The sequence below is a fragment of the Neophocaena asiaeorientalis genome, unplaced genomic scaffold (assembly GCF_003031525.2).
Source record: "Neophocaena asiaeorientalis asiaeorientalis breed wild unplaced genomic scaffold, Neophocaena_asiaeorientalis_V1.1 scaffold324, whole genome shotgun sequence".
Lineage (NCBI taxonomy): Eukaryota > Metazoa > Chordata > Mammalia > Artiodactyla > Phocoenidae > Neophocaena > Neophocaena asiaeorientalis.
This window is the reverse complement of record NW_020172458.1, coordinates 192,560-211,289: the sequence shown is the minus strand read 5'-3', so window position 1 is coordinate 211,289 and position 18,730 is coordinate 192,560. Positions and strand designations below refer to the sequence as shown.

The 18,730-nt window shown below is 41.5% G+C and overlaps 1 protein-coding gene across 1 annotated transcript in view; it reads left to right on the top strand.

Moving 5' to 3' along the window:
* Positions 1–18,730, top strand: part of MAP3K15 (mitogen-activated protein kinase kinase kinase 15) — a 150,593-nt gene that overhangs the window by 64,778 nt on the left and 67,085 nt on the right. Inside the window, 1 exon segment of the mRNA XM_024737994.1 lies at positions 1,142–1,248. Within this exon segment, the coding sequence (XP_024593762.1) occupies positions 1,142–1,248 (107 nt within the window).

The window sequence follows — 18,730 nt, the reverse complement described above, 5'->3', positions numbered from 1 at the left end:
TTTTTTTTTTTTTTTTTTTTTTTTTTTTTTTTTTTGCATCTAATTGATTTTAATAGGAGATGCTATTAGGAATTATGGTGATTAAATTATGCCCCATGGAACAAGAGAATGGGAATGACCTTTTTTGAAGTTTTTCTTCTGTTGAGTTGCTGACTTCCTTCTGCCCTTGCTTTCACGCCTCTCTCCTCTTTATAACCTTCCGTTGGTGGGACTCTCGGGCTCTAGGGTGAGCCAGAAGCTTCTTGCAATACTCTGCCTTCCCTATCCCTGGGTAGCAGCATTGAGGTGTAAAGCCACAAAACAGACGTGAGATTTCAGTGGGAAGTCCTCATCTGCTAACTGTGGCTGGCTGTCAGCGAGTTGGCCCGGAACGATTGTAAGCCCGGCTGAAATGGTAGCAGATGGCACTGCTCGGAGGGGACACAGCTCAGACAAACACAGTAGCAATTTCTCCCTGGGTAATTATTGCAGTTTAGAGCTGTGGTTCTCAAGCGGGGGACATGTGGCAGTATCTGGAGACATATTTGGTTGTCACAACACGAGGAGGGAGGGGGAAGTGCTCCTGGCATCTAGTGGGTCAAGGCCACAGATGCCACTTAACATCCCACGATACACAGCAGAGCCCCCACCATAAAGAATGATCCAGCCCCCAAATGTCAGTAGTGCCAAGGTTGAGAAATTCTGGTTTAGATGAATGTGATTGTTTCTGACAAAATAGGAAGGATTGGGGTGTTCCCCCCCTTTACATGGCAAATAACTGTAAGATTTTGTACATGTTTATGTCCCGTTCACTTTAACCCACAGCCCTGCTGGTGTTAACTCTCCTCCACTCAAAACGTGGTAGCTTTTCCTGGCTGCTGGGCTCATTTGTTTTGTTTTATCGTCTTTGAATCTAACTTCCTTTCCTCAGTCCTTTTGTGACCTCTGATAGCAGGGATTCTTTCTCTGTCTTCTCTCTCATCCACCTTGTTATTTTTAATCTCACTGCTATCCTTTTAAGGGCTTTAACGTCACTAAATGTTGCCTGTAGGGAAAGGCTTGTATTTAAATGCTGAGGCGGTCTCATGTTCATAACTGTTCAGAAAAACCTGCAAAGAGCTGTGTTTCCTGCCTTTCTCACCTTGGGACCTCTTGCCAACAGGACTATGATGCAATGGTGAAGCTGGTAGAAACACTGGAAATGCTGCCGACGTGTGATTTGGCTGACCAGCATAACATTAAGTTCCACTCTGCATTTGCACTGAATAGGTAAGAGTGATAATGTGCGTATAGAGTTTTGAGATATGCCAGCTGTTAAGTTGTCTCCTTCTTTCATTCAGCCCTCATTGAGTATGAGCCAGATCATGAGCTGAATGCTAAAGTTAAGAAAATGGACAAGGCATGATCTTAACCTTCAGGGACTTTGTCTTTGGAACATATATTGTAGCTCTGAGATCAGACATGTAACTAAATACATACAGCTCAGAATGATAAATATCTTAATGAATATCAAAGCATAATAGAGGGAAGAAGGCATTTTGCTTTGGGGTTTTAAAGAAGCTTCTCTGGGGTCTTTGGGGCTGGTTTTTTTTTTTCCCCAACATCTTTATTGGAGTATAATCGCTCTACAGTGGTGCGTTAGCTTCTGCTGTATAACAGATATTGCTTTGGCTATTCGGGGTCTGTTGTGTTTCCATACAAATTGTGAAATTTTTTGTTCTAGTTCTGTGAAAAATGCCATTGGTAGTTTGATAGGGATTGCATTGAATCTGTTGTTTGCTTTGGGTAGTAAAGTCATTTTCACAATGTTGGTAATTCCAATCCAAGAACATGGTATATCTCTCCATCTGTTTGTATCATCTTTAATTTCTTTCATCAGTGTCTTATAATTTTCTCCCTACAGGTCTTTTGTCTCCTTAGGTAGGTTTATTCCTAGGTATTTTATTTTTTGCAATGGTAAATGGGAGTGTTTCCTTAATTTCTCTTTCAGATTTTTCATCATTAGTGTATAGAATGCAAGAGATTTCTGTGCATTAATTTTGTATCTTGCTACATTACCAAATTCCTTGATTAGCTCTAGTAGTTTTCTGGTAGCATCTTTAGGATTCTCTGTGTATCATATCATGTCATCTGCAAACAGTGACAGTTTTACTTCTTCTTTCCAATTTGGATTCCTTTTATTTCTTTTTCTTCTCCGATTGCTGTGGCCAAAACTTCCAAAACTATGCTGAATAATAGTGGTGAGAGTGGGCAACTTGTCTTGTTCCTGATCTCAGTGGAAATGTTTTCAGTTTTTCACCATTGAGAACGATGTTGGCTGTGGGTTTGTCATATATGGCCTTTATTATGTTGAGGTATGTTCCCTCTATGCCTACTTTCTGGAGGGTTTTATCGTATGTGGGTGTTGAATTTTGTCAGAAGCTTTTTCTGCATCTATTGAGGTGATCATATGGTTTTTCTTCTCCAGTTTGTTAACATGGTTTATCACGTTGATGGATTTGCGTTTATTGAAGAATCCTTGCATTCCTGGGATAAAACCCACTTGATCATGGTGTTTGATCCTTTTAACGTGCTGTTGGATTCTCTTCGCTAGTATTTTGTTGAGGATATTTGCATCTATGTTCATCAGTGATATTGGCCTGTAGTTTTCAGTTTTTGTGACATCATTGTCTGGTTTTGGTATGAGGGTGATGGTGGCCTCATAGAATGAGTTTGCCAGTGTTCCTCCCTCTGCTATATTTTGGAAGAGTTTGAGAAGGATAGGTGTTAGCTCTTCTCTAAATGTTTCATAGAATTCGCCTGTGAAGCCATCGGGTCCTGGGGTTTTGTTTGTTGGAAGGTTTTTAATCACAGTTTCAATTTCAGTGCTTCTGATTGGTCTGTTCGTATTTTCTGATTCTTCCTGGTTCAGTCTCGGAACGTTGTGCTTTTCTAAGAGTTTGTCCGTTTATTCCAGGTAGTCCATTTTATTGGCGTATAGTTGCTTGTAGTAATCTCTCATGATCCTTTGTATTTCTGCAGTGTCAGTTGTTACTTCTCCTTTTTCATTTCTAATTCTATTGATTTGAGTCTTCTCCCTTTTTTTCTTGATGAGTCTGGCTAATGGTTTGTCAATTTTGTTTATCTTCTCAAAGAACCAGCTTTTAATTTTATTGATCTTTCCTATCGTTTCCTTCATTTGTTTTTCATTTATTTCTGATCTGATCTTTATGATTTCTTTCCTTCTGCTAACTTTGGGTTTCTTTTGTTCTTCTTTCTCTGATTTCTTTAGGTGTAAGGTTACTTGTTTATTTGAGATGTTTCTTGTTTCTTAAGGTAGGATTGTATTGCTATAAACTTCCCTCTTAGAACTGCTTTTGCTGCCTCCCATAGGTTTTGGGTCATCGTGTTTTCATTGTCATTTGTTTCTTGGCATTTTTTGATTTCCTCTTTGATTTCTTCAGTGATCTCTTGTTCATTTAGTAGCGTATTTTTTAGCCTCCATATGTTTGTGTTTTTTACACTTTTTTTTTTACTGTAATTGATATCTAGTCTTATAGCACTGTGGTCAGAAAAGATACTTGATATGATTTCAATTTTCTTAAATTTACCAAGGCTTGATTTGTGACCCAGGATATGGTCTGTCCTGGAGAATGTTCCATGAGCACTTGAGGAGAAAGTGTATTCTGTTGTTTTTGGATGGAATGTCCTATAAACATCAATTAAGTCCATCTTGTTTAATGTATCATTTAAAGCTTGTGTTTCCTTATTTATTTTCATTTTGGATGACCTGTCCATTGGTGAAAGTGGGGTGTTAGAGTTCCCTACTATTACTGTGTTCCTGTTGGTTTCCACTTTTATGGCTGTTAGCATTTGCCTTATGTATTGAGGTGCTCCTATGTTGGGTGCATCAATATTTACAATTTTTTATCTTCTTCTTGGATTGATCCCTTGATCATTATGTCGTGTCCTTCTTTGTCTCTTGTAATAGTCTTTAAAGTCTGTTTTGTCTGATATGAGAATTGCTACTCCAGCTTTCTTTTGATTTCCATTGGAATTGAATATCTTTTTCCATCCCCTCACTTTCAGTCTGTATGTGTCCTAGGTCTGAAGTGGGTCTCTTGTAGACAGCATATATACGGGTCTTGTTTTTGTATCCATTCAACCAGTCCGTGTCTTTTGGTTAGAGCATTTTAATCCATTTACATTTAAGGTAATTGTCGGTATGTTCCTATGACCATTTTCTTAATTGTTTTGGGTTTGTTATTGTAGGTCTTTTCCTTCTCTTGTGTTTCCTGCCTAGAGAACTTCCTTTAGCATTTGTTGTAAAGCTGGTTTAGTGGTGATGAATTCTCTAAACTTTTGCTTGTCTGTAAAGGTTTTAATTTCTCCGTCAAATCTGAATGAGATCCTTGCTGGGTAGAGTTATCTTGGTTGTAGTTTTTTCCCTTTCATCACTTTAAGAATGTTCTGCCACTCCCTTCTGGCTTGCAGAGTTTCTGTTGAAAGATCAGCTGTTAACATTATGGGGATTTCCTTGTATGTTATTTGTTGCTTTTCCCTTGCTGCTTTTAATATTTTTTCTTTTTATTTAATTATTATTTAAATTTTATTTTTGGCTGCATTGGGTCTTCATTGCTGCGTGCAGGCTTTCTCTAGTTGTGCCAAGCGGGGGCTACACTTTGTCGCTATGCGCGGGCTTGTCATTTTTGTGGCTTCTCTTGTGGAGCACGGGCTCTACGCGGGCTTCAGTAGTTGCAGCACACTGGCTCAGTAGTTGTGGCTTGCAGGGTCTAGAGCACAGGCTCAGTAGTTGTGGCACACGGGGGTTAGTTGCTCTGCGGCATGTGGGATCTTCCCTGACCAGGGCTCAAACCCGTGTCCCCTGCGTTGGCAGGCAGATTCTTAACCACTGCACCACCAGGGAAGTCCTGTATTTAATTTTTGATAGTTGATTAATGTGTCCTGGCGTGTTTCTCCTTGGATTTATCCTGTATGGGACTCTATGCTTCCTGGACTTGATTGACTGTTTCCTTTCCCATATTAGGGAAGTTTTCAACTATAATCTCTTCAAATATTTTCTCAGACCCTTTCTTTTTCTTTTATTCTTCTGGGACCCCTATAATTCGAATGTTGGTGAGTTTCATGTTGTCCCATAGGTCTCTGAGACTGTCCTCAATTCTTTTCATTCTTTTCTCTTTATTCTGCTCTGCAGTAGTTATTTCTACTATTTCATCTTCCAGGTCACTTATCCGTTCTTCTGCCTCAGTTATTCTGCTGTTGATCCCTTCTAGAGAATTTTTAATTTCATTTATTGTGTTGTTCATCACTGTTTGTTTCATCTTTAGTTTTTCTAGGTTCTTGTTAAACGTTTCTTGCATTTTCTCTATTCTGTTTCCAAGATTTTGGATCATCTTTACTCTCATTATTCTGAATTGTTTTTCAGGTAGACTGCCTATTTCCTCTTCATTTGTTAGGTCTGGTGGGTTTTTATCTTGCTCCTTCATCTGTGAATTTCTCTGTCTTCTCATTTTGCTTAACTTACTGTGTTTGGGGTCTCCTTTTTGCAGGCTCCAGGTTCGTAGTTCCTGTTGTTTTTGGTGTCTGCCCCCAGTGTGTAAGGTTGGTTCGGTGGGTTGTGTAGGCTTCCTGGTGGAGGGGACTGGTGCCTGTTTTCTGGTGTATGAGGTTGGATCTTGTCTTTCTGGTGGGTAGGACCACGTCCGGTGGTGTGTTTTGGGGTGTCTCTGAACTTACTATGATTTTAGGCAGCCTCTCTGCTAATCAGTGGGGTTGTGTTCCTGTCTTGCTAGTTGTTTGGCATGGGGTGTCCAGCACTGTAGCTCCCTGGTCATTGAGTGGAGCTGGGTCTTAGGGTTGAGACGGAGAAATTTGTGAGAGCTCTTGCCGATTGATATTACATGGGGCCGGGAGGTCTCTGGTGGACCAATGTCCTGAATTCGGCTCTCCCACCTCAGAAGCTCAGGCCTGACAGCCGACCGAAGCACCAAGACCCTGTCAGCTACGCGGCTGGAGAACATGGGCTGTGAGTTGGGTGTCAGCCACTGCCCTTTTGTAGCTCTGTCTCAGCTGTCTCCAACGGTCACCCACATACATTGGGTTATTCCAGCATTCCTCAGAGCTTGCACATAGCGGTCTGGGATTTGTAGATGTCCTCCTGATACTCTTCATTGAAATACCTTGCATTCATGGTGATGAGAGACATGCTAACAGTGTTGGTTCTCTTCAGTTCAGAGACTAGGACAGTCTGAGCCTTCATGTGGCCACGTCAGGAGCAGCTGGCTAACGGTCCCAAAGTGATAACATGTCAGATTCCAGGAAGGCTTTCTGCAGCGCCCGAGCAGTAGTCCCAAGCAGCCGCTCTGCTCAGCTGCCGCACTCTGACCATGGAACTCGGTGGGACCCTCAAACGAGGATTTCTGTTGGCCCTAGAGCCTGACTTGCCCACCCAGGCAAGGAGCTGAGGAAAGCATCTCCCAGCCCCATCTCACCAGAGGAGCGGACACCTGGGTGGGGCTGGGTTTGTTTTTTTTTAATTAATTAATTTATTTGGTTTTTAAAATTTTTGGCTGTACTGGCTCTTTGTTGCTGTGTGTGGGCCTTCTCTCGTTGTGGTGAACGGGAGCCACTCTTCATTGCGGTGCATGGGCTTCTCATTGCGGTAGCTTCTCCTGTTGCAGAGCACAGGCTCTGGGCGCACGGGCTTCAGTAGTTGTGGCTTGCGGGCTCTAGGCGCGCAGGCTCAGTAGTTGTGGCGCACGAGCTTAGTTGCTCCATGGCATATGGGATCTTCCCGGGCCAGGGATCGAACCCGTGTCCCATGCATAGGCAGGAGGACTCTTAACCACTCTGCCACCAGGGAAGCCCTGGGGCTGGGTTTTTATGATTTAGTAAAAAATTGCCTCATGGGCGGGACAGAGTGTGGGATGGGAGTGGTGAAAAGGCTGTTCCACTTGGCCAGAAGTGTGAGCAGGTCGTTCTTCATGTGCATTTTGCCTTCTGGGAACATCCAGAACATGAGATGTAGGTGAAGTAAATGTCCGCAGTGAGCAGAGTGTGGAGGGTGGGACCGTGTCTTCAAAGGACCTTGTGTACACAAGTAAGGAGCTGAGAGTGTCTTGTAGGCTGGGTGGGTGGGGGCAGGTTTAACAACAGGATTAACGTTGTATGATGGGGAAAGAGGGTGCTGTCTTTATGTACTAGTATAATCTGAACTTTGGAGTACAAATTACTGGGCCAGGTAGAGGATGTGAGACTTGGAAATTCCTGCCTGGAGACCATGAACCTCAAAAGCTTATTGCTAGGGGTGTCAGTTAAGATGCTGTAGTAAAGAGCCCCCAAATGCAGTGATTTAAATCAGATTGAAATTTCTCTTTTACATAGCAGTCTAGAGGTGAGTGGACCAGGCTAGTGGCATAGTACTGCCCCGGGAGTTGTTCAGGGACCTAGCTTCTGACCATTTTGTAGCTCTTTCATTCCCAGGAGTGTTGTCCTCTTCTAGTTGAAGCTAGGTCACTGCTACTCTGTGTTCCAGCCTAATGAAAGGAGTAAAGAGTAGAAGCCCAGGGCAAGCAGTTTCCTTTAAAGCAAGTAGAACTGGCACATGCCACTTCCACTGACATTCTATTGGTGAGAACATAGTCACATGATCCCTATCTAGCTGTAAGGGAAGCTGGGAAATGTAGTCGCTAGCTGGGTGGCCATGTGCCCGTTCAAACTCGGCTACTATGGATTTGGAGGATAACTAGGAGTCTGTAACATCCAATTTCACAAAATCTGAGCTGCCTAAATATCTTAGTCCTACAGTCACTCTTCCTCCCCAGTAAGATACAGGAGGAGGGGTGGCATTAGGTGAACATGGTGAGAACCACGCCCAAATACACTGCCCACTGGGCCTGTCCTCTGCTGGGGCTAGGAATTGGTCATGTTTGAATCACATGGCAAAAAACTCTGGGAGGATATTCAAACATGGCTTGAGAACCAGAGTTCCGGCACCTTCTTATCAACCTTCCATGGCCAACATCTTCCTCAGGGAATGAATATAGTGAGGGTCGATGGTAACCCAAGTTAGAGGACTTTGGGGTCTGATTTCTCAGAGGCTTTTCTTTGCTTCAGCAGCTGGGTTAAGCTATAGATTGTGGCCCTGCCACTGGCAGCACCTGCCCGACAGCAGCAACACAGAAGCCCATGGCTTCGCGTTTCTTGTAATGCATATGAGGCTACATCTCTCTTTTATATTGAAGTATGTAAAATGCACAGACAGTGAAATGCGTAGATCTTTATACAAATTGATGAGTTTTAATAGATCTACACATGTAAACAACACCCCTATCAAAATATACAACATTTCCAACCCCCCCAAGAAAGTACCTTTGTGCCCCTCTGCAGGTAGTCCCCACCCCTCCATAGGCAGCCGTTATTCATATATTGTAACCTCTGTCTCCATAGATGAGTTTTTCCTGTCCTTCAACTTCGTATAAATGGAATCACACAGTACGTACTGTTTTGTGTCTGGCTTCCTTCACTCAGCATTGTGTTTCTGAGATTCGTCCATGCTGTTGGATGTGTCACTAGTTCATTCTTTCTCCTTGCTGTGGAATATTTCATTGTGTGGATATGCCACAAGTGATTTGTCCATTTTACTGCTGATAGACCTTTAGGTTGTTTCCAGTTTGGGGATACTAAGAACGGTCCTGCTGTGAGCATTCTTGTGCATGATTTTTGCACACACACGGACACATTTCTGTTGGGTACGTAGCACGTGCTTGTGTCCTGCTGTACTAGATACCGGCAAATAGTGGTAGTCGGGATTTGGATTCTTTTTGGCGGAGGGGTTCATGGTCTCTATGAAAATGTGCCTTCTCTCTCCCCAGCAGTCTTTAAACTCAGCATCTCAAGGCAGGGAACATTGGGAAGGGCATCTTCCTTAAGCCTGAAAAAACAAAGTTTTGTAACTCTCTTCCCCCAGAGTAGTGGGTTCTGCTTTTATTTATACTTAAATTATACTTGGTCGGTCCTTGACTTAACAAGGATTAATGACTTATCACTGGTGAAGTTTCTGGAAGAATGCCTGGCACACTTTAAGTGCTATTTTTAAAAATGGTTCATTAAATTAAAACTAAGAGGGCTTTTTAAAGTGCTCATCACCAAGTCTTTTCCCGGACCAAGCAGAGGTAATGGTTGTCAAGCAGAACGAAATTATCTGATTACCATCCACTCAAAGTAATGAAAGAATAAAACATATTTTGAAATGGAAAATCAGTATCTAAGAGAACCGGGTGTGGCAGGATGAAGTGATTCCTAGAGGGTACATGTTTCCCATTTGGAAGCAGAATGGCTGGGATTGCTTGCCAGATAGCCACCTTTCTGATGATGGGTCTTTTCCTTCTAGTCTGCTGGCTCCCTATTAGACAGTCCTTCTCTTCACTGCCAGGAGAACAGTCACCACAAATACGTATATTGAAGTTGGCCTCCTCAGTGCCAAGAACCTCATTTTCTCCAACCAACGAGGGATTTTCAGTAGAATTGAAATATTTGCTTCATTTATACATGGAATCCGATCCTGAATTTCACATCTTTGCTTTAGGTATAATTTGGCCAGCTGTCAGAGTCACAGTAGGATTTCACGTTAGGTGCAGTTTTGAGAAAGTTTATGGAGATACCGTGTTTCTGCAAAGGGGAATATAGTGATGGGCAAATAATGAATTTTCCTGCATTACAGTTGACCGTTAACTCTTAGGAAGTGGAACAAATGATGGCCATCAGTGTTACTAAAAGTTGACAGTAATGAATGATTTGACCCTTCCTGTATTAGGCAAGGGCTCCCTGTATTAGGAAAGCTGCCTTGAGTCGGCATCTTTTCCTGATAGGTTCCCTTTCACTGCCTTAGAAGCCCATTCAAAGCTACTTCAAGTTTCCACTGAGCTGTTAAATTGCTTGCCTCCCAATGGCATGGAACCTTTATGAACAGTTTTTAGTTGCTGTTACTTTTACAGACAGGATTTTATTAGATATGCTAATGCAGCCAGAAGATCCTGACCAGGGATCCAGGCAGCAGGCAGAGGCATGGCCTGGAAGAAGAATAACAAAATCAAAGTCCTGGGTTTAAAAACAACAAAACTCACCTGTCTCAAAGCAGGAGTGCACTCATATTCTACTCCCTGCATCTTTGGGTCCAGACTGCCAGCCCTGGCAAAATTGAACTCATTGAATTACTCAGCAATGGAAGGGAAACTGAATGTGTGACACATTTATTGGAATATGATGTGTCTCTCTGTAAGTGAGTTAAGGGGAGTGATGGAGAGAGGAAGATACTCTGTGGGCCCTAGAAACGTGTGTGTGCGGGGGAATATTAGATGAAAGTTACTGAATCCAGCCCACACCAAAGGGTCTGCAGGCTTGTTACAGAACCTACAGCAGTCAGCTCATCCTTGGCCTCTGGGGTGCCCAGCCAGGTCATTGCTCAGGTGGAGGGATGGTGAGAGCTTGTTGTCTCTGCAGTAACCACCAGCCTCCTTTTTTTTTGGTTTCTTTTGTTTATATTCACTGTGTGATCTCGCCATATATTTATCTAAATAGCCATTTTTTATTACATGTTTGTAAAGAGTAGGAAAATGATGACATCACCCTACTTTTTTTCTATTTTTTTTAATTGAAGTATAGTTGGTTTACAATGTGTCAGTTTCAGGTGTACAGCAAAGTGATTTTACATATATATATATGTATATGTACACACACATATATGTGTATATATATATACATATACATGCATATATGTATATCCATATATATATTCTTTTTCAGATTCTTTTCCATTATGGGTTATTATAAAATATTGAGTATAGTTCCCTGTGCTATTCAGTAGGTCCTTGTTTATCTATTTTATATATAGTACTGTGTATCTGTTAATCCCAAACTCCTAATTTATCCCTCCCCACCTTTTCCCTGTGGGAACCATAAATTTGTTTTCTGTGTCTGTGGGTCTATTTGTGTTTTGTAAATAAGTTGATGTGTATCATTTTTCTTAGATTCCACAGAGAAGCAGTATAATGTGATACTTTGTCTGGTTTACATAGCCCTACTTTTATAGTTTATTTGCCTTCAGTTACCTAAAACCATGTTGCAAAAGAAGGATACATATTTGTGGTGATTGTTTTCCTGGCAGTGAGGAGAAGCACAAAATCTGTGAATTTACAAGGACTCATGTACTCCAGCGGTCCCCACCCTTTTTGGCACCAGGGACCGATTTCATGGAAGACAGTTTTTCAATGAACCAGGGAGGCGATGGGGAAGGATGACGGTTCAGGCGGAAATGTGAGCGGTGGGGAGCGGCAGATGAAGCTCCACTCACTCGTCCACCGCTCACCTCCTTCTGTGCGGCCCGGTTCCTACCAGGCCAAGGACCGGTATTGGTCCACGGCCTGGGGGTTGGGGACCCCTGATGTAGTCTAAATCCTTTATTTTAGAGAGGGGGAAGAAAGAAAGGCAAAGGCCCAAAATAAAATAGCTGGTCAATAAGAGCTCTGGGACCAGAGCTCCCCAATTTTAGCACAGTGCTCTACATACACTAATTTAATCATATCATGGCATAATCAGTGAAACTCTTCCCAGAAAGCTTTAGCTTATATTTTGTTTGCCCGATGGGCAACTAAAATACACCATGGGCCTCTTGGAATTGTAGGGCCATACTGTTGTATGTCCTACTTTTTCATGTATGTTGAGAGCATCAGACAGTAGCTGAATATTGAAGCCACTTTCATAATAAGCACTTTTTATACCAAAAGACCAGTTGCTTTTTTTTTTTTTGAGAAGTGGGCCATCTTATTATCTTCTGAGCAGTGGCCTGGCCAATAATACATATTTTTCCTTTTGAAACATATTTATCCAAAGAACTTACCACTTCCATCTGTCCTCCTTCCTCCCCGCTGGCCTCTTTGAGCCTATGTTATCTACCTTTTCTGTCAAATTCCTGCTTCAGTTCCCTTTCTTTTGTCCTTCCTTCATTTACTGACTTAGTTGTGTGTCAGTGGAAGGGCTCTGTGCTAAAGAAGGAGAGCTTGTTAGGGGTGACTCATGTTAACGTGTGATTTCAAAATGTAATCACGTGTGTATGTATTACATACTTGAACTTATACAGACAGGTGAACTTGTTCTCTTCATATTAATCATGCTGCAGTGTTCTGCCTTGGACAATGCTGCCATTATTCAGAATATCATTGTATCGTTGGGGGGAATTTTTTCCTTTCAGGATTGCTTTAAGAGTCAGCTAACACGGTATATAGGAAATCAGTATCATTACTGTGGGCTTTGAAGGCAAACAGACTTGGGTTTGAATTCCAGCTCCTATACTTAAGTCTTATGGCCATGGTCAAGCCACTAAATCTCCTGAAGCCATACCTTCCTCATACGTAAGATGGGATACTAACATCTACCTTGCAGTAAGCTTTCCAGGGAGTAATCCTGGCATGAAGCAGGTGTTTGGCTGTGGCTGAGGCTGTGACTATTACTGTGTAGCTTGGTTACCCGTATTTTTACCAAGTTTAAGAGAAAACTTTTGACCATTTCCACATATCAAAACTACTAGGAAAATACAGAGATGTCCCACCAAGGAAGATAGTTTACAGGAAGAAATTTCATAAAGCAATGTTGATAAAAGTGCTGTTAGCATGAAAACATTGCTGGGATAAGTAATGGTCCTCTGAGGTGATGATTTTGAATGAGACAAGATTTGTTTGAGTAGAAACAATATTTGTAGAAAAAAGAATAGTGTTTAGTAAAATTCAGAGTTGATTACTTTATAACAGCTTTTTCAACTTTGCACTAGTGCCAACTAGAGCTGCGTAATCCTCTGTTTGGGAGGCCATCTTATGTATTGTAGGAAGTTTAGCAACCTCCCAGTCTTTCCACCCTAGGTGCCGGTAGCAACCCGACCCCCAAGTTGTGACAACCAGAAGTGTCTACAGACGTTGCCAGTTGTCCCCTAGGAACAAAATCAGCCTTGCGTGAGACCACTGCTTTATAGGGAGTCATTCTGGTTGTGAAAAGAGCATATGCTTTGATGTTTGAATCACTTACCAGCAATATGATGTTGACAAGGTAACTAAACTCCTTAAGCCTGAGTTTGCTCATCTGTAAACCGGGTTGGAGATCCCTATGGTGCGGATTAAATGAGATACACCACATGCAGGTGGCCTGCACAGCCCCTGGCAGCTAGATGGCTGTTAATAAAAGTTCGGCTCCTTCTTCATTTATCCCCTCCTTTTACTTCTTAATTCAAATGGGGAGGTTACCTAGTGTGATATAAAAAGATTACAGAATGTCTATCAAAATTCTGTGCATTTTCCACAGAAATAGAAAAAAAATCCTAAAATTCGTGTAGAACCTCACAAGACCCCCAAATAGCCAAAGCAATCTTGAGAAAGAAGAACAAAGCTATATCATACTTCCTGATTTCAAACTATATGTATTACAAAGCTATAGTAATCAAAACGATATGATACTGGCAAAATGATACAGACACATAGACCAGTGGAAAGAATAGAGAGCCCAGAGATAAGTCCACACACACACAGTCAACTAATCTTTGACAGGGCACCAGGAATACATAACGGAGAAAAGATAGTCTTTTCAATAAATGGTGTTGGCAAAACTGGATATTCACATGCAAAAGAATAAAATTGGATCCTATCTTATACCATATGCAAAAATTAACTTGAAATAGATTATAGATTTATATCTAAGACATTAAACCATAAAACTTCTAGAAGAAAACATAGGGAAAAACTCATTGACATTGTCCTCGACACTGATTTTTTTTTCGCTGTGACATCAAAAGCACAGGCAACAAAAGCAACATAAACAATAAAAGCAAAATCAACAGTTGGGACTACATCAGATTCAAATGCTTCTGTACAGCAAAAGAACCATCAACAAAATGAAAAGGCAACCTACTGAGTGGGAGAAAATATTTGCAAATCAGATATCTGATAAGCAGTTCATATTCAAAATATATAAAGAACTCACAGGTAAGTGTTGGTGAGAGTGTGGAGAAAGGGGAACACTTGTACACTGTTTGTGGGAATGTAAATTGGTTCAGCCATTATGAAAAACAGTGTGGAGGTTTTTCAAAAAATTAAAAATAGAACTACCATATGGTCCAGCAACCCCACTTCTGGGTATATATCCAAAGGAAATGAAATCAGTATCTCGAAGAGATATCTGCAGTCCCCTGTTCATTGCAGCATTATTCACAATAGCCAAGGTATGGAGACAACCAAAGTGTCTGTCAACAGATGGCTAAAGAAAATGTGGTGTGTGTGTGTGTGTGTGTGTGTGTGTGTGTGTGTGTGTGTGTGTGTGTGCAATGAAATATTATTCAGCTGTAAAAAAGAAGGAAATCCTGCCATTTGCAAAAACATGGATGTACCTGGAGGACATTATGCCAAGTAAAATAAGCCAGACAAAGGAAGACAAATATTGTATGATCTCATTTATATGCAGAATCTAAAATTTTCAAGCTTATAGAACCAGATTGTAGAATGGGGATTGCCAGGGGCTGGTGGATAGGGAAAAATGGGGAGATGTTGGTCAAAGGGTACAAACTTTAGTTATAAGATGAATGAGTTCTGGGAAAGTAATGTACAGCATGGTGACTATACAGTTGGTAATACTGTATTGTATACTTGAAATTTGCTAAGAGAGTAGATCTTAAGTGTTCCCACCACACAAAAAAGTAACCATGTGAGATGATGGATGTGTTAACTAACTTGTGGTAATCATTTCACAATGCATACATATATCAGATCATCACATCATAACCCCTGGAGTGGGGGAAGATTGCAGAGGAGTCAACATAGCAAATGTGAGGTGACTTACTGGCTTAGTCTGTAGAAATTATGGCTATTTAAAGTAAATAAGAAAAACTACTCATAATTTAGCCAAAATGTTGCCCATAGCTCTTTTTTCAAAGTGGTATTGGAGTATAGTTGATTTACGATGTCATATTAGTTTCAGGTGTACAGCAAAGTGATTCAGTTATACATATACATATATTCATTCTTTTTCAGATTCTTACATAGGTTATCACAGAATATTGAGTAGAATTCCCTGTCCTATACAGTAGGTCCCTATTAGTTATCTATTTTATATATAGTAGTGTGTGTGTGTTAATCGCAAACTCCTAATTTATCCCTCCCCCTGCATTTTGTTTTCGAAATCTGAGTCTGTTTTCTTTGTTTTGGCTGCATAATATTCCATTGTATATATGTTGCCCATAGCTCTTAGCTGACTAGGAGTTGGTTGTCTAGAGAGCATTTAACTTTGGAGTGGTTTGAGAAATATTTCAAAACGATTCTGCTGTTTACAGCCCACAAAACCATGGACTGAACCACTGTGGAAGAAATGAGGTTAATGGGAATTAATGAGATGGTTTTAAGAATTAAATAAGAATATCATAAGTAAAAAAAAACTTATCACAGTTCCTGGGACATAGGAGATGCTGGATAAATGTTAATTTCCCTTCTATTTCCCAGCAGAGAATCCCAGCCCCCAGTGTTGTGTCATCTTCAGTGATGGTATTTGGGGAAGGCTTCTTGGGAAGAGCTAGGATCTGGAAAGCCATTTGGAGTAACACGTGGAACTTAGTGACTGACTTCTCAGTTCTGCTGGGTAGAAGTCCCTTGACGGGGAGGCCTGGCCCTGCCTTGCCTCCCGTCCTGCACCTCCTAGTTCACTGCCCTAGAGCCATCCTCACCTTCCTTCCGCTCTTAAGAGCAGCTCCCTGTTCTCCCCTGTGCGTGTTTGCACAAGCTGTTTCCTCGGTCTGGAATGCTCATTGTTACCTGAGTCTGTGTATTCTTCAGCGTCTTGTTTGCTTGCTTATTGACCTTTATCTTTTATTTATTTTCTACATTTATTGTCTTCTTTCTAATTTTACAGGCAATACATGTGCATTGCAGACAACTAGAAATGCATAAAAGCATAAAGAACAGCGATCACCCATAATCCCCAGCCCCGAGAGATAACCTCCATCAGCATTTTGATGCGTTTCCACCCAGTGTCTACATGTTTTTTAAATTGAAGTATAACTGACCCTACGACACTGTTATTTCAGGTGCACAACATAGTGATTCAGTATTTCTCTATGTTACAAAATGGTCAGCATGATAAATCTAGTTACCATCTGTCACCGTACAGAGATATTACAGAGTTATTGACTCTTCCCCGTGCTGTACACTTCATCCCCATGACTCGTTTAGTTTGGAACTGGAAGTTTGTACCTCTTAATCTCCCTCACCTGTTTCACTCATCCCCTCCCCGCTGGAAACCACCTGTTTGTTCTCTGTATCTGTGAGTCTCTATTTGGTTATGTTTGTTGATTTGTTTTCTTAGATTCCACATACAAGTGAAATCATACAGTATTTGTCTTTCTCTGACTTATTTCACTTATCATAACACCCTCTAGGTCTATCCACGTTGTCCCAAATGGCACTTCAAGGTCTAGTTTAAATGTCCCTTTCTGAGAGAGTTTGATATTGCAAAGAATACCACATCTAAAAACGGTGCTGTTATTCATTCTCACAGCACTTGCTCTTTTCCTTCGTAGCACTCACTTATCTGTGTTTACATGTTTAATATTTACCATTCCCTCCCCCTAGATTGTAAGCCAGAGGGGAGCAGGGGCCATGGTATACTAGGCCATTGTCTACCCCATACCACATAGTAGGTGCTCAGTAAGTCTTATTGAGTGGATGAAAGAATAAATGGCTAAATGATCACAGCTGTGGCATATAGTTGGAGGAGATCCATATAATGAGTACCTGGGTGCTACGGTTAAGGGTTTGGTAGTAGAAAGCAGATCTACTGTATTTTTTCTCTGTATGCATAAAAACAAAGACAACTAAATCATACATATTCAGTGTGTACAGATAAATATAAAAACACAATTACTGGTAATACCACCATTCAAAGATAACCATTGAAGTAAGGCAGGGCCCAAAGCAGGGAATTCAGAAAACTGTAGGGCTGCATACTCTAGGTCAGGGTCAGTGGTGATGGAAGTCTTCGTAGTGGGGGATCCCAGGTGTCTGTCAAGCAAGTTTCGATGCAGAGTCAGTGGGGAGTTGATCTTTCTCACTGAGGAAACCCATGCCTTTTTAGTGTTGTTGACTTGGTATTAGTCAGGGTAGGGTAACTGCTATAACAAATGGCGTCACAGTTTCAGCGACTTAACATAAAGTTGTTTTTTTCCCCACTTATGCAGCGTTCCAAGGTGGGTGTATCCTCGTTGGGCAGTCTCTTCTTGAGGTGATTGCTTGATAATCTAGTCTCTTTGCATCTTCACGTTCTTCCCTCTCTTAGTTCCTGAGATCTCCTTTCAGACAAACGACAAGAGAGAGCGTGGTGAATTGCCAGGGATGTTTTGTAACAGCTTTATTGAGATATAATTCACATACCATACAATTCACCCATTTAAAGTGTACAAGTCAGTGCTTTTTAATATATTCTCAAAGTTGTATAAGCATCACAATAATCAATTTTAGAGCACTTCCATCATCCCTGCCCCCCAAACCGTGAACCTATTACCAGCCACCCCTCCCCCCATTTTCCACTAACCTCTCTCCCCAGCCCTAAAAAGCCCCTAATCTATTTTGGCAATCCATTAGCAGTTGCTCCCTATTCCCCCACCTCACTCCCTAGCCCTAGGAAACCACTCATCTATTTTCTGCCTCTGAATTTGCCTATTTCGGACACTTCATATAAATGGAATCATATAATACGTGATCTTTTGTGACTGGCTTCTTTCACTTAGCAAAATGTTTTCAAGGTTCATCCATGTTGTAGCATGTGTCAGTACTTCTTCCTTTTTTATGGCTGACTAATATTCCATTGTCCCGATGGACCACATTTTATTTATTCATTCATCAGTTGATGGACATTTGGGTTGTTTCCACTTTTTGACTGTACCAGGGAGATTTGTATGAGTCTGGTCAGGAAGTGATGTTTGTTACTCCTTAGCACATTTCATTGACCAAAATCCAGTCTCACGGCCCAACCTACCTGCAAGGGAAGTTGGGAAATGTGCTCTGGCTGAGTGCCCAGGGGGGAAAAAAGTAGATGGGGTTCAGTGAACACATCCTAGTCTCTACTACAACTTGCAAATAAGGAATAGAGTTTAACTGGCTCCATCTGTGTGGAGATCCCTGGGAGCGTATCAGAGAGCAGAACCAAAGTTCGGGCAGGAACACTCTTTGGCTCCTGTTGCCTTTGTGAGAATGGGAAAGCCAGCCTGAGAAATGCCCAGCTCCACATCAGGGGGCTGCCAGCCCACACTATGGAGAGTAATCTTCACAGATACCATTTTGTGGTCCCAGGAAACTGAGAAAGGTTGGGATGGTGGGAGCAAGGGTGGGATGATTTAATAGTGGTTCTGCCCTGATACATAACTAGGTCCTATTTGTAGGGCATGAAAACAACCCTTCTGGTTCATATGTTTCTCTGGCTCTGGGCATTGCTCACACTAAAACACAGATTGCCTCTAACTGTTCCTTCTCCTTATGTAAATATGAGGCATCTGGCTGGAGTAGGGCATCTGCTTTCTTGCAGCAAGTGTGTATCTGTCAATATCCAATCAGGAAACAGAAACTACTCTAAGTATTTGAAATAGAGGAAATATAATACAGGAAACTGGTTACACACGTGTTGGAAGAGCTGTGAAGGCAAACAGGGAACTGAGGTGGCTCAGAAATCAGCA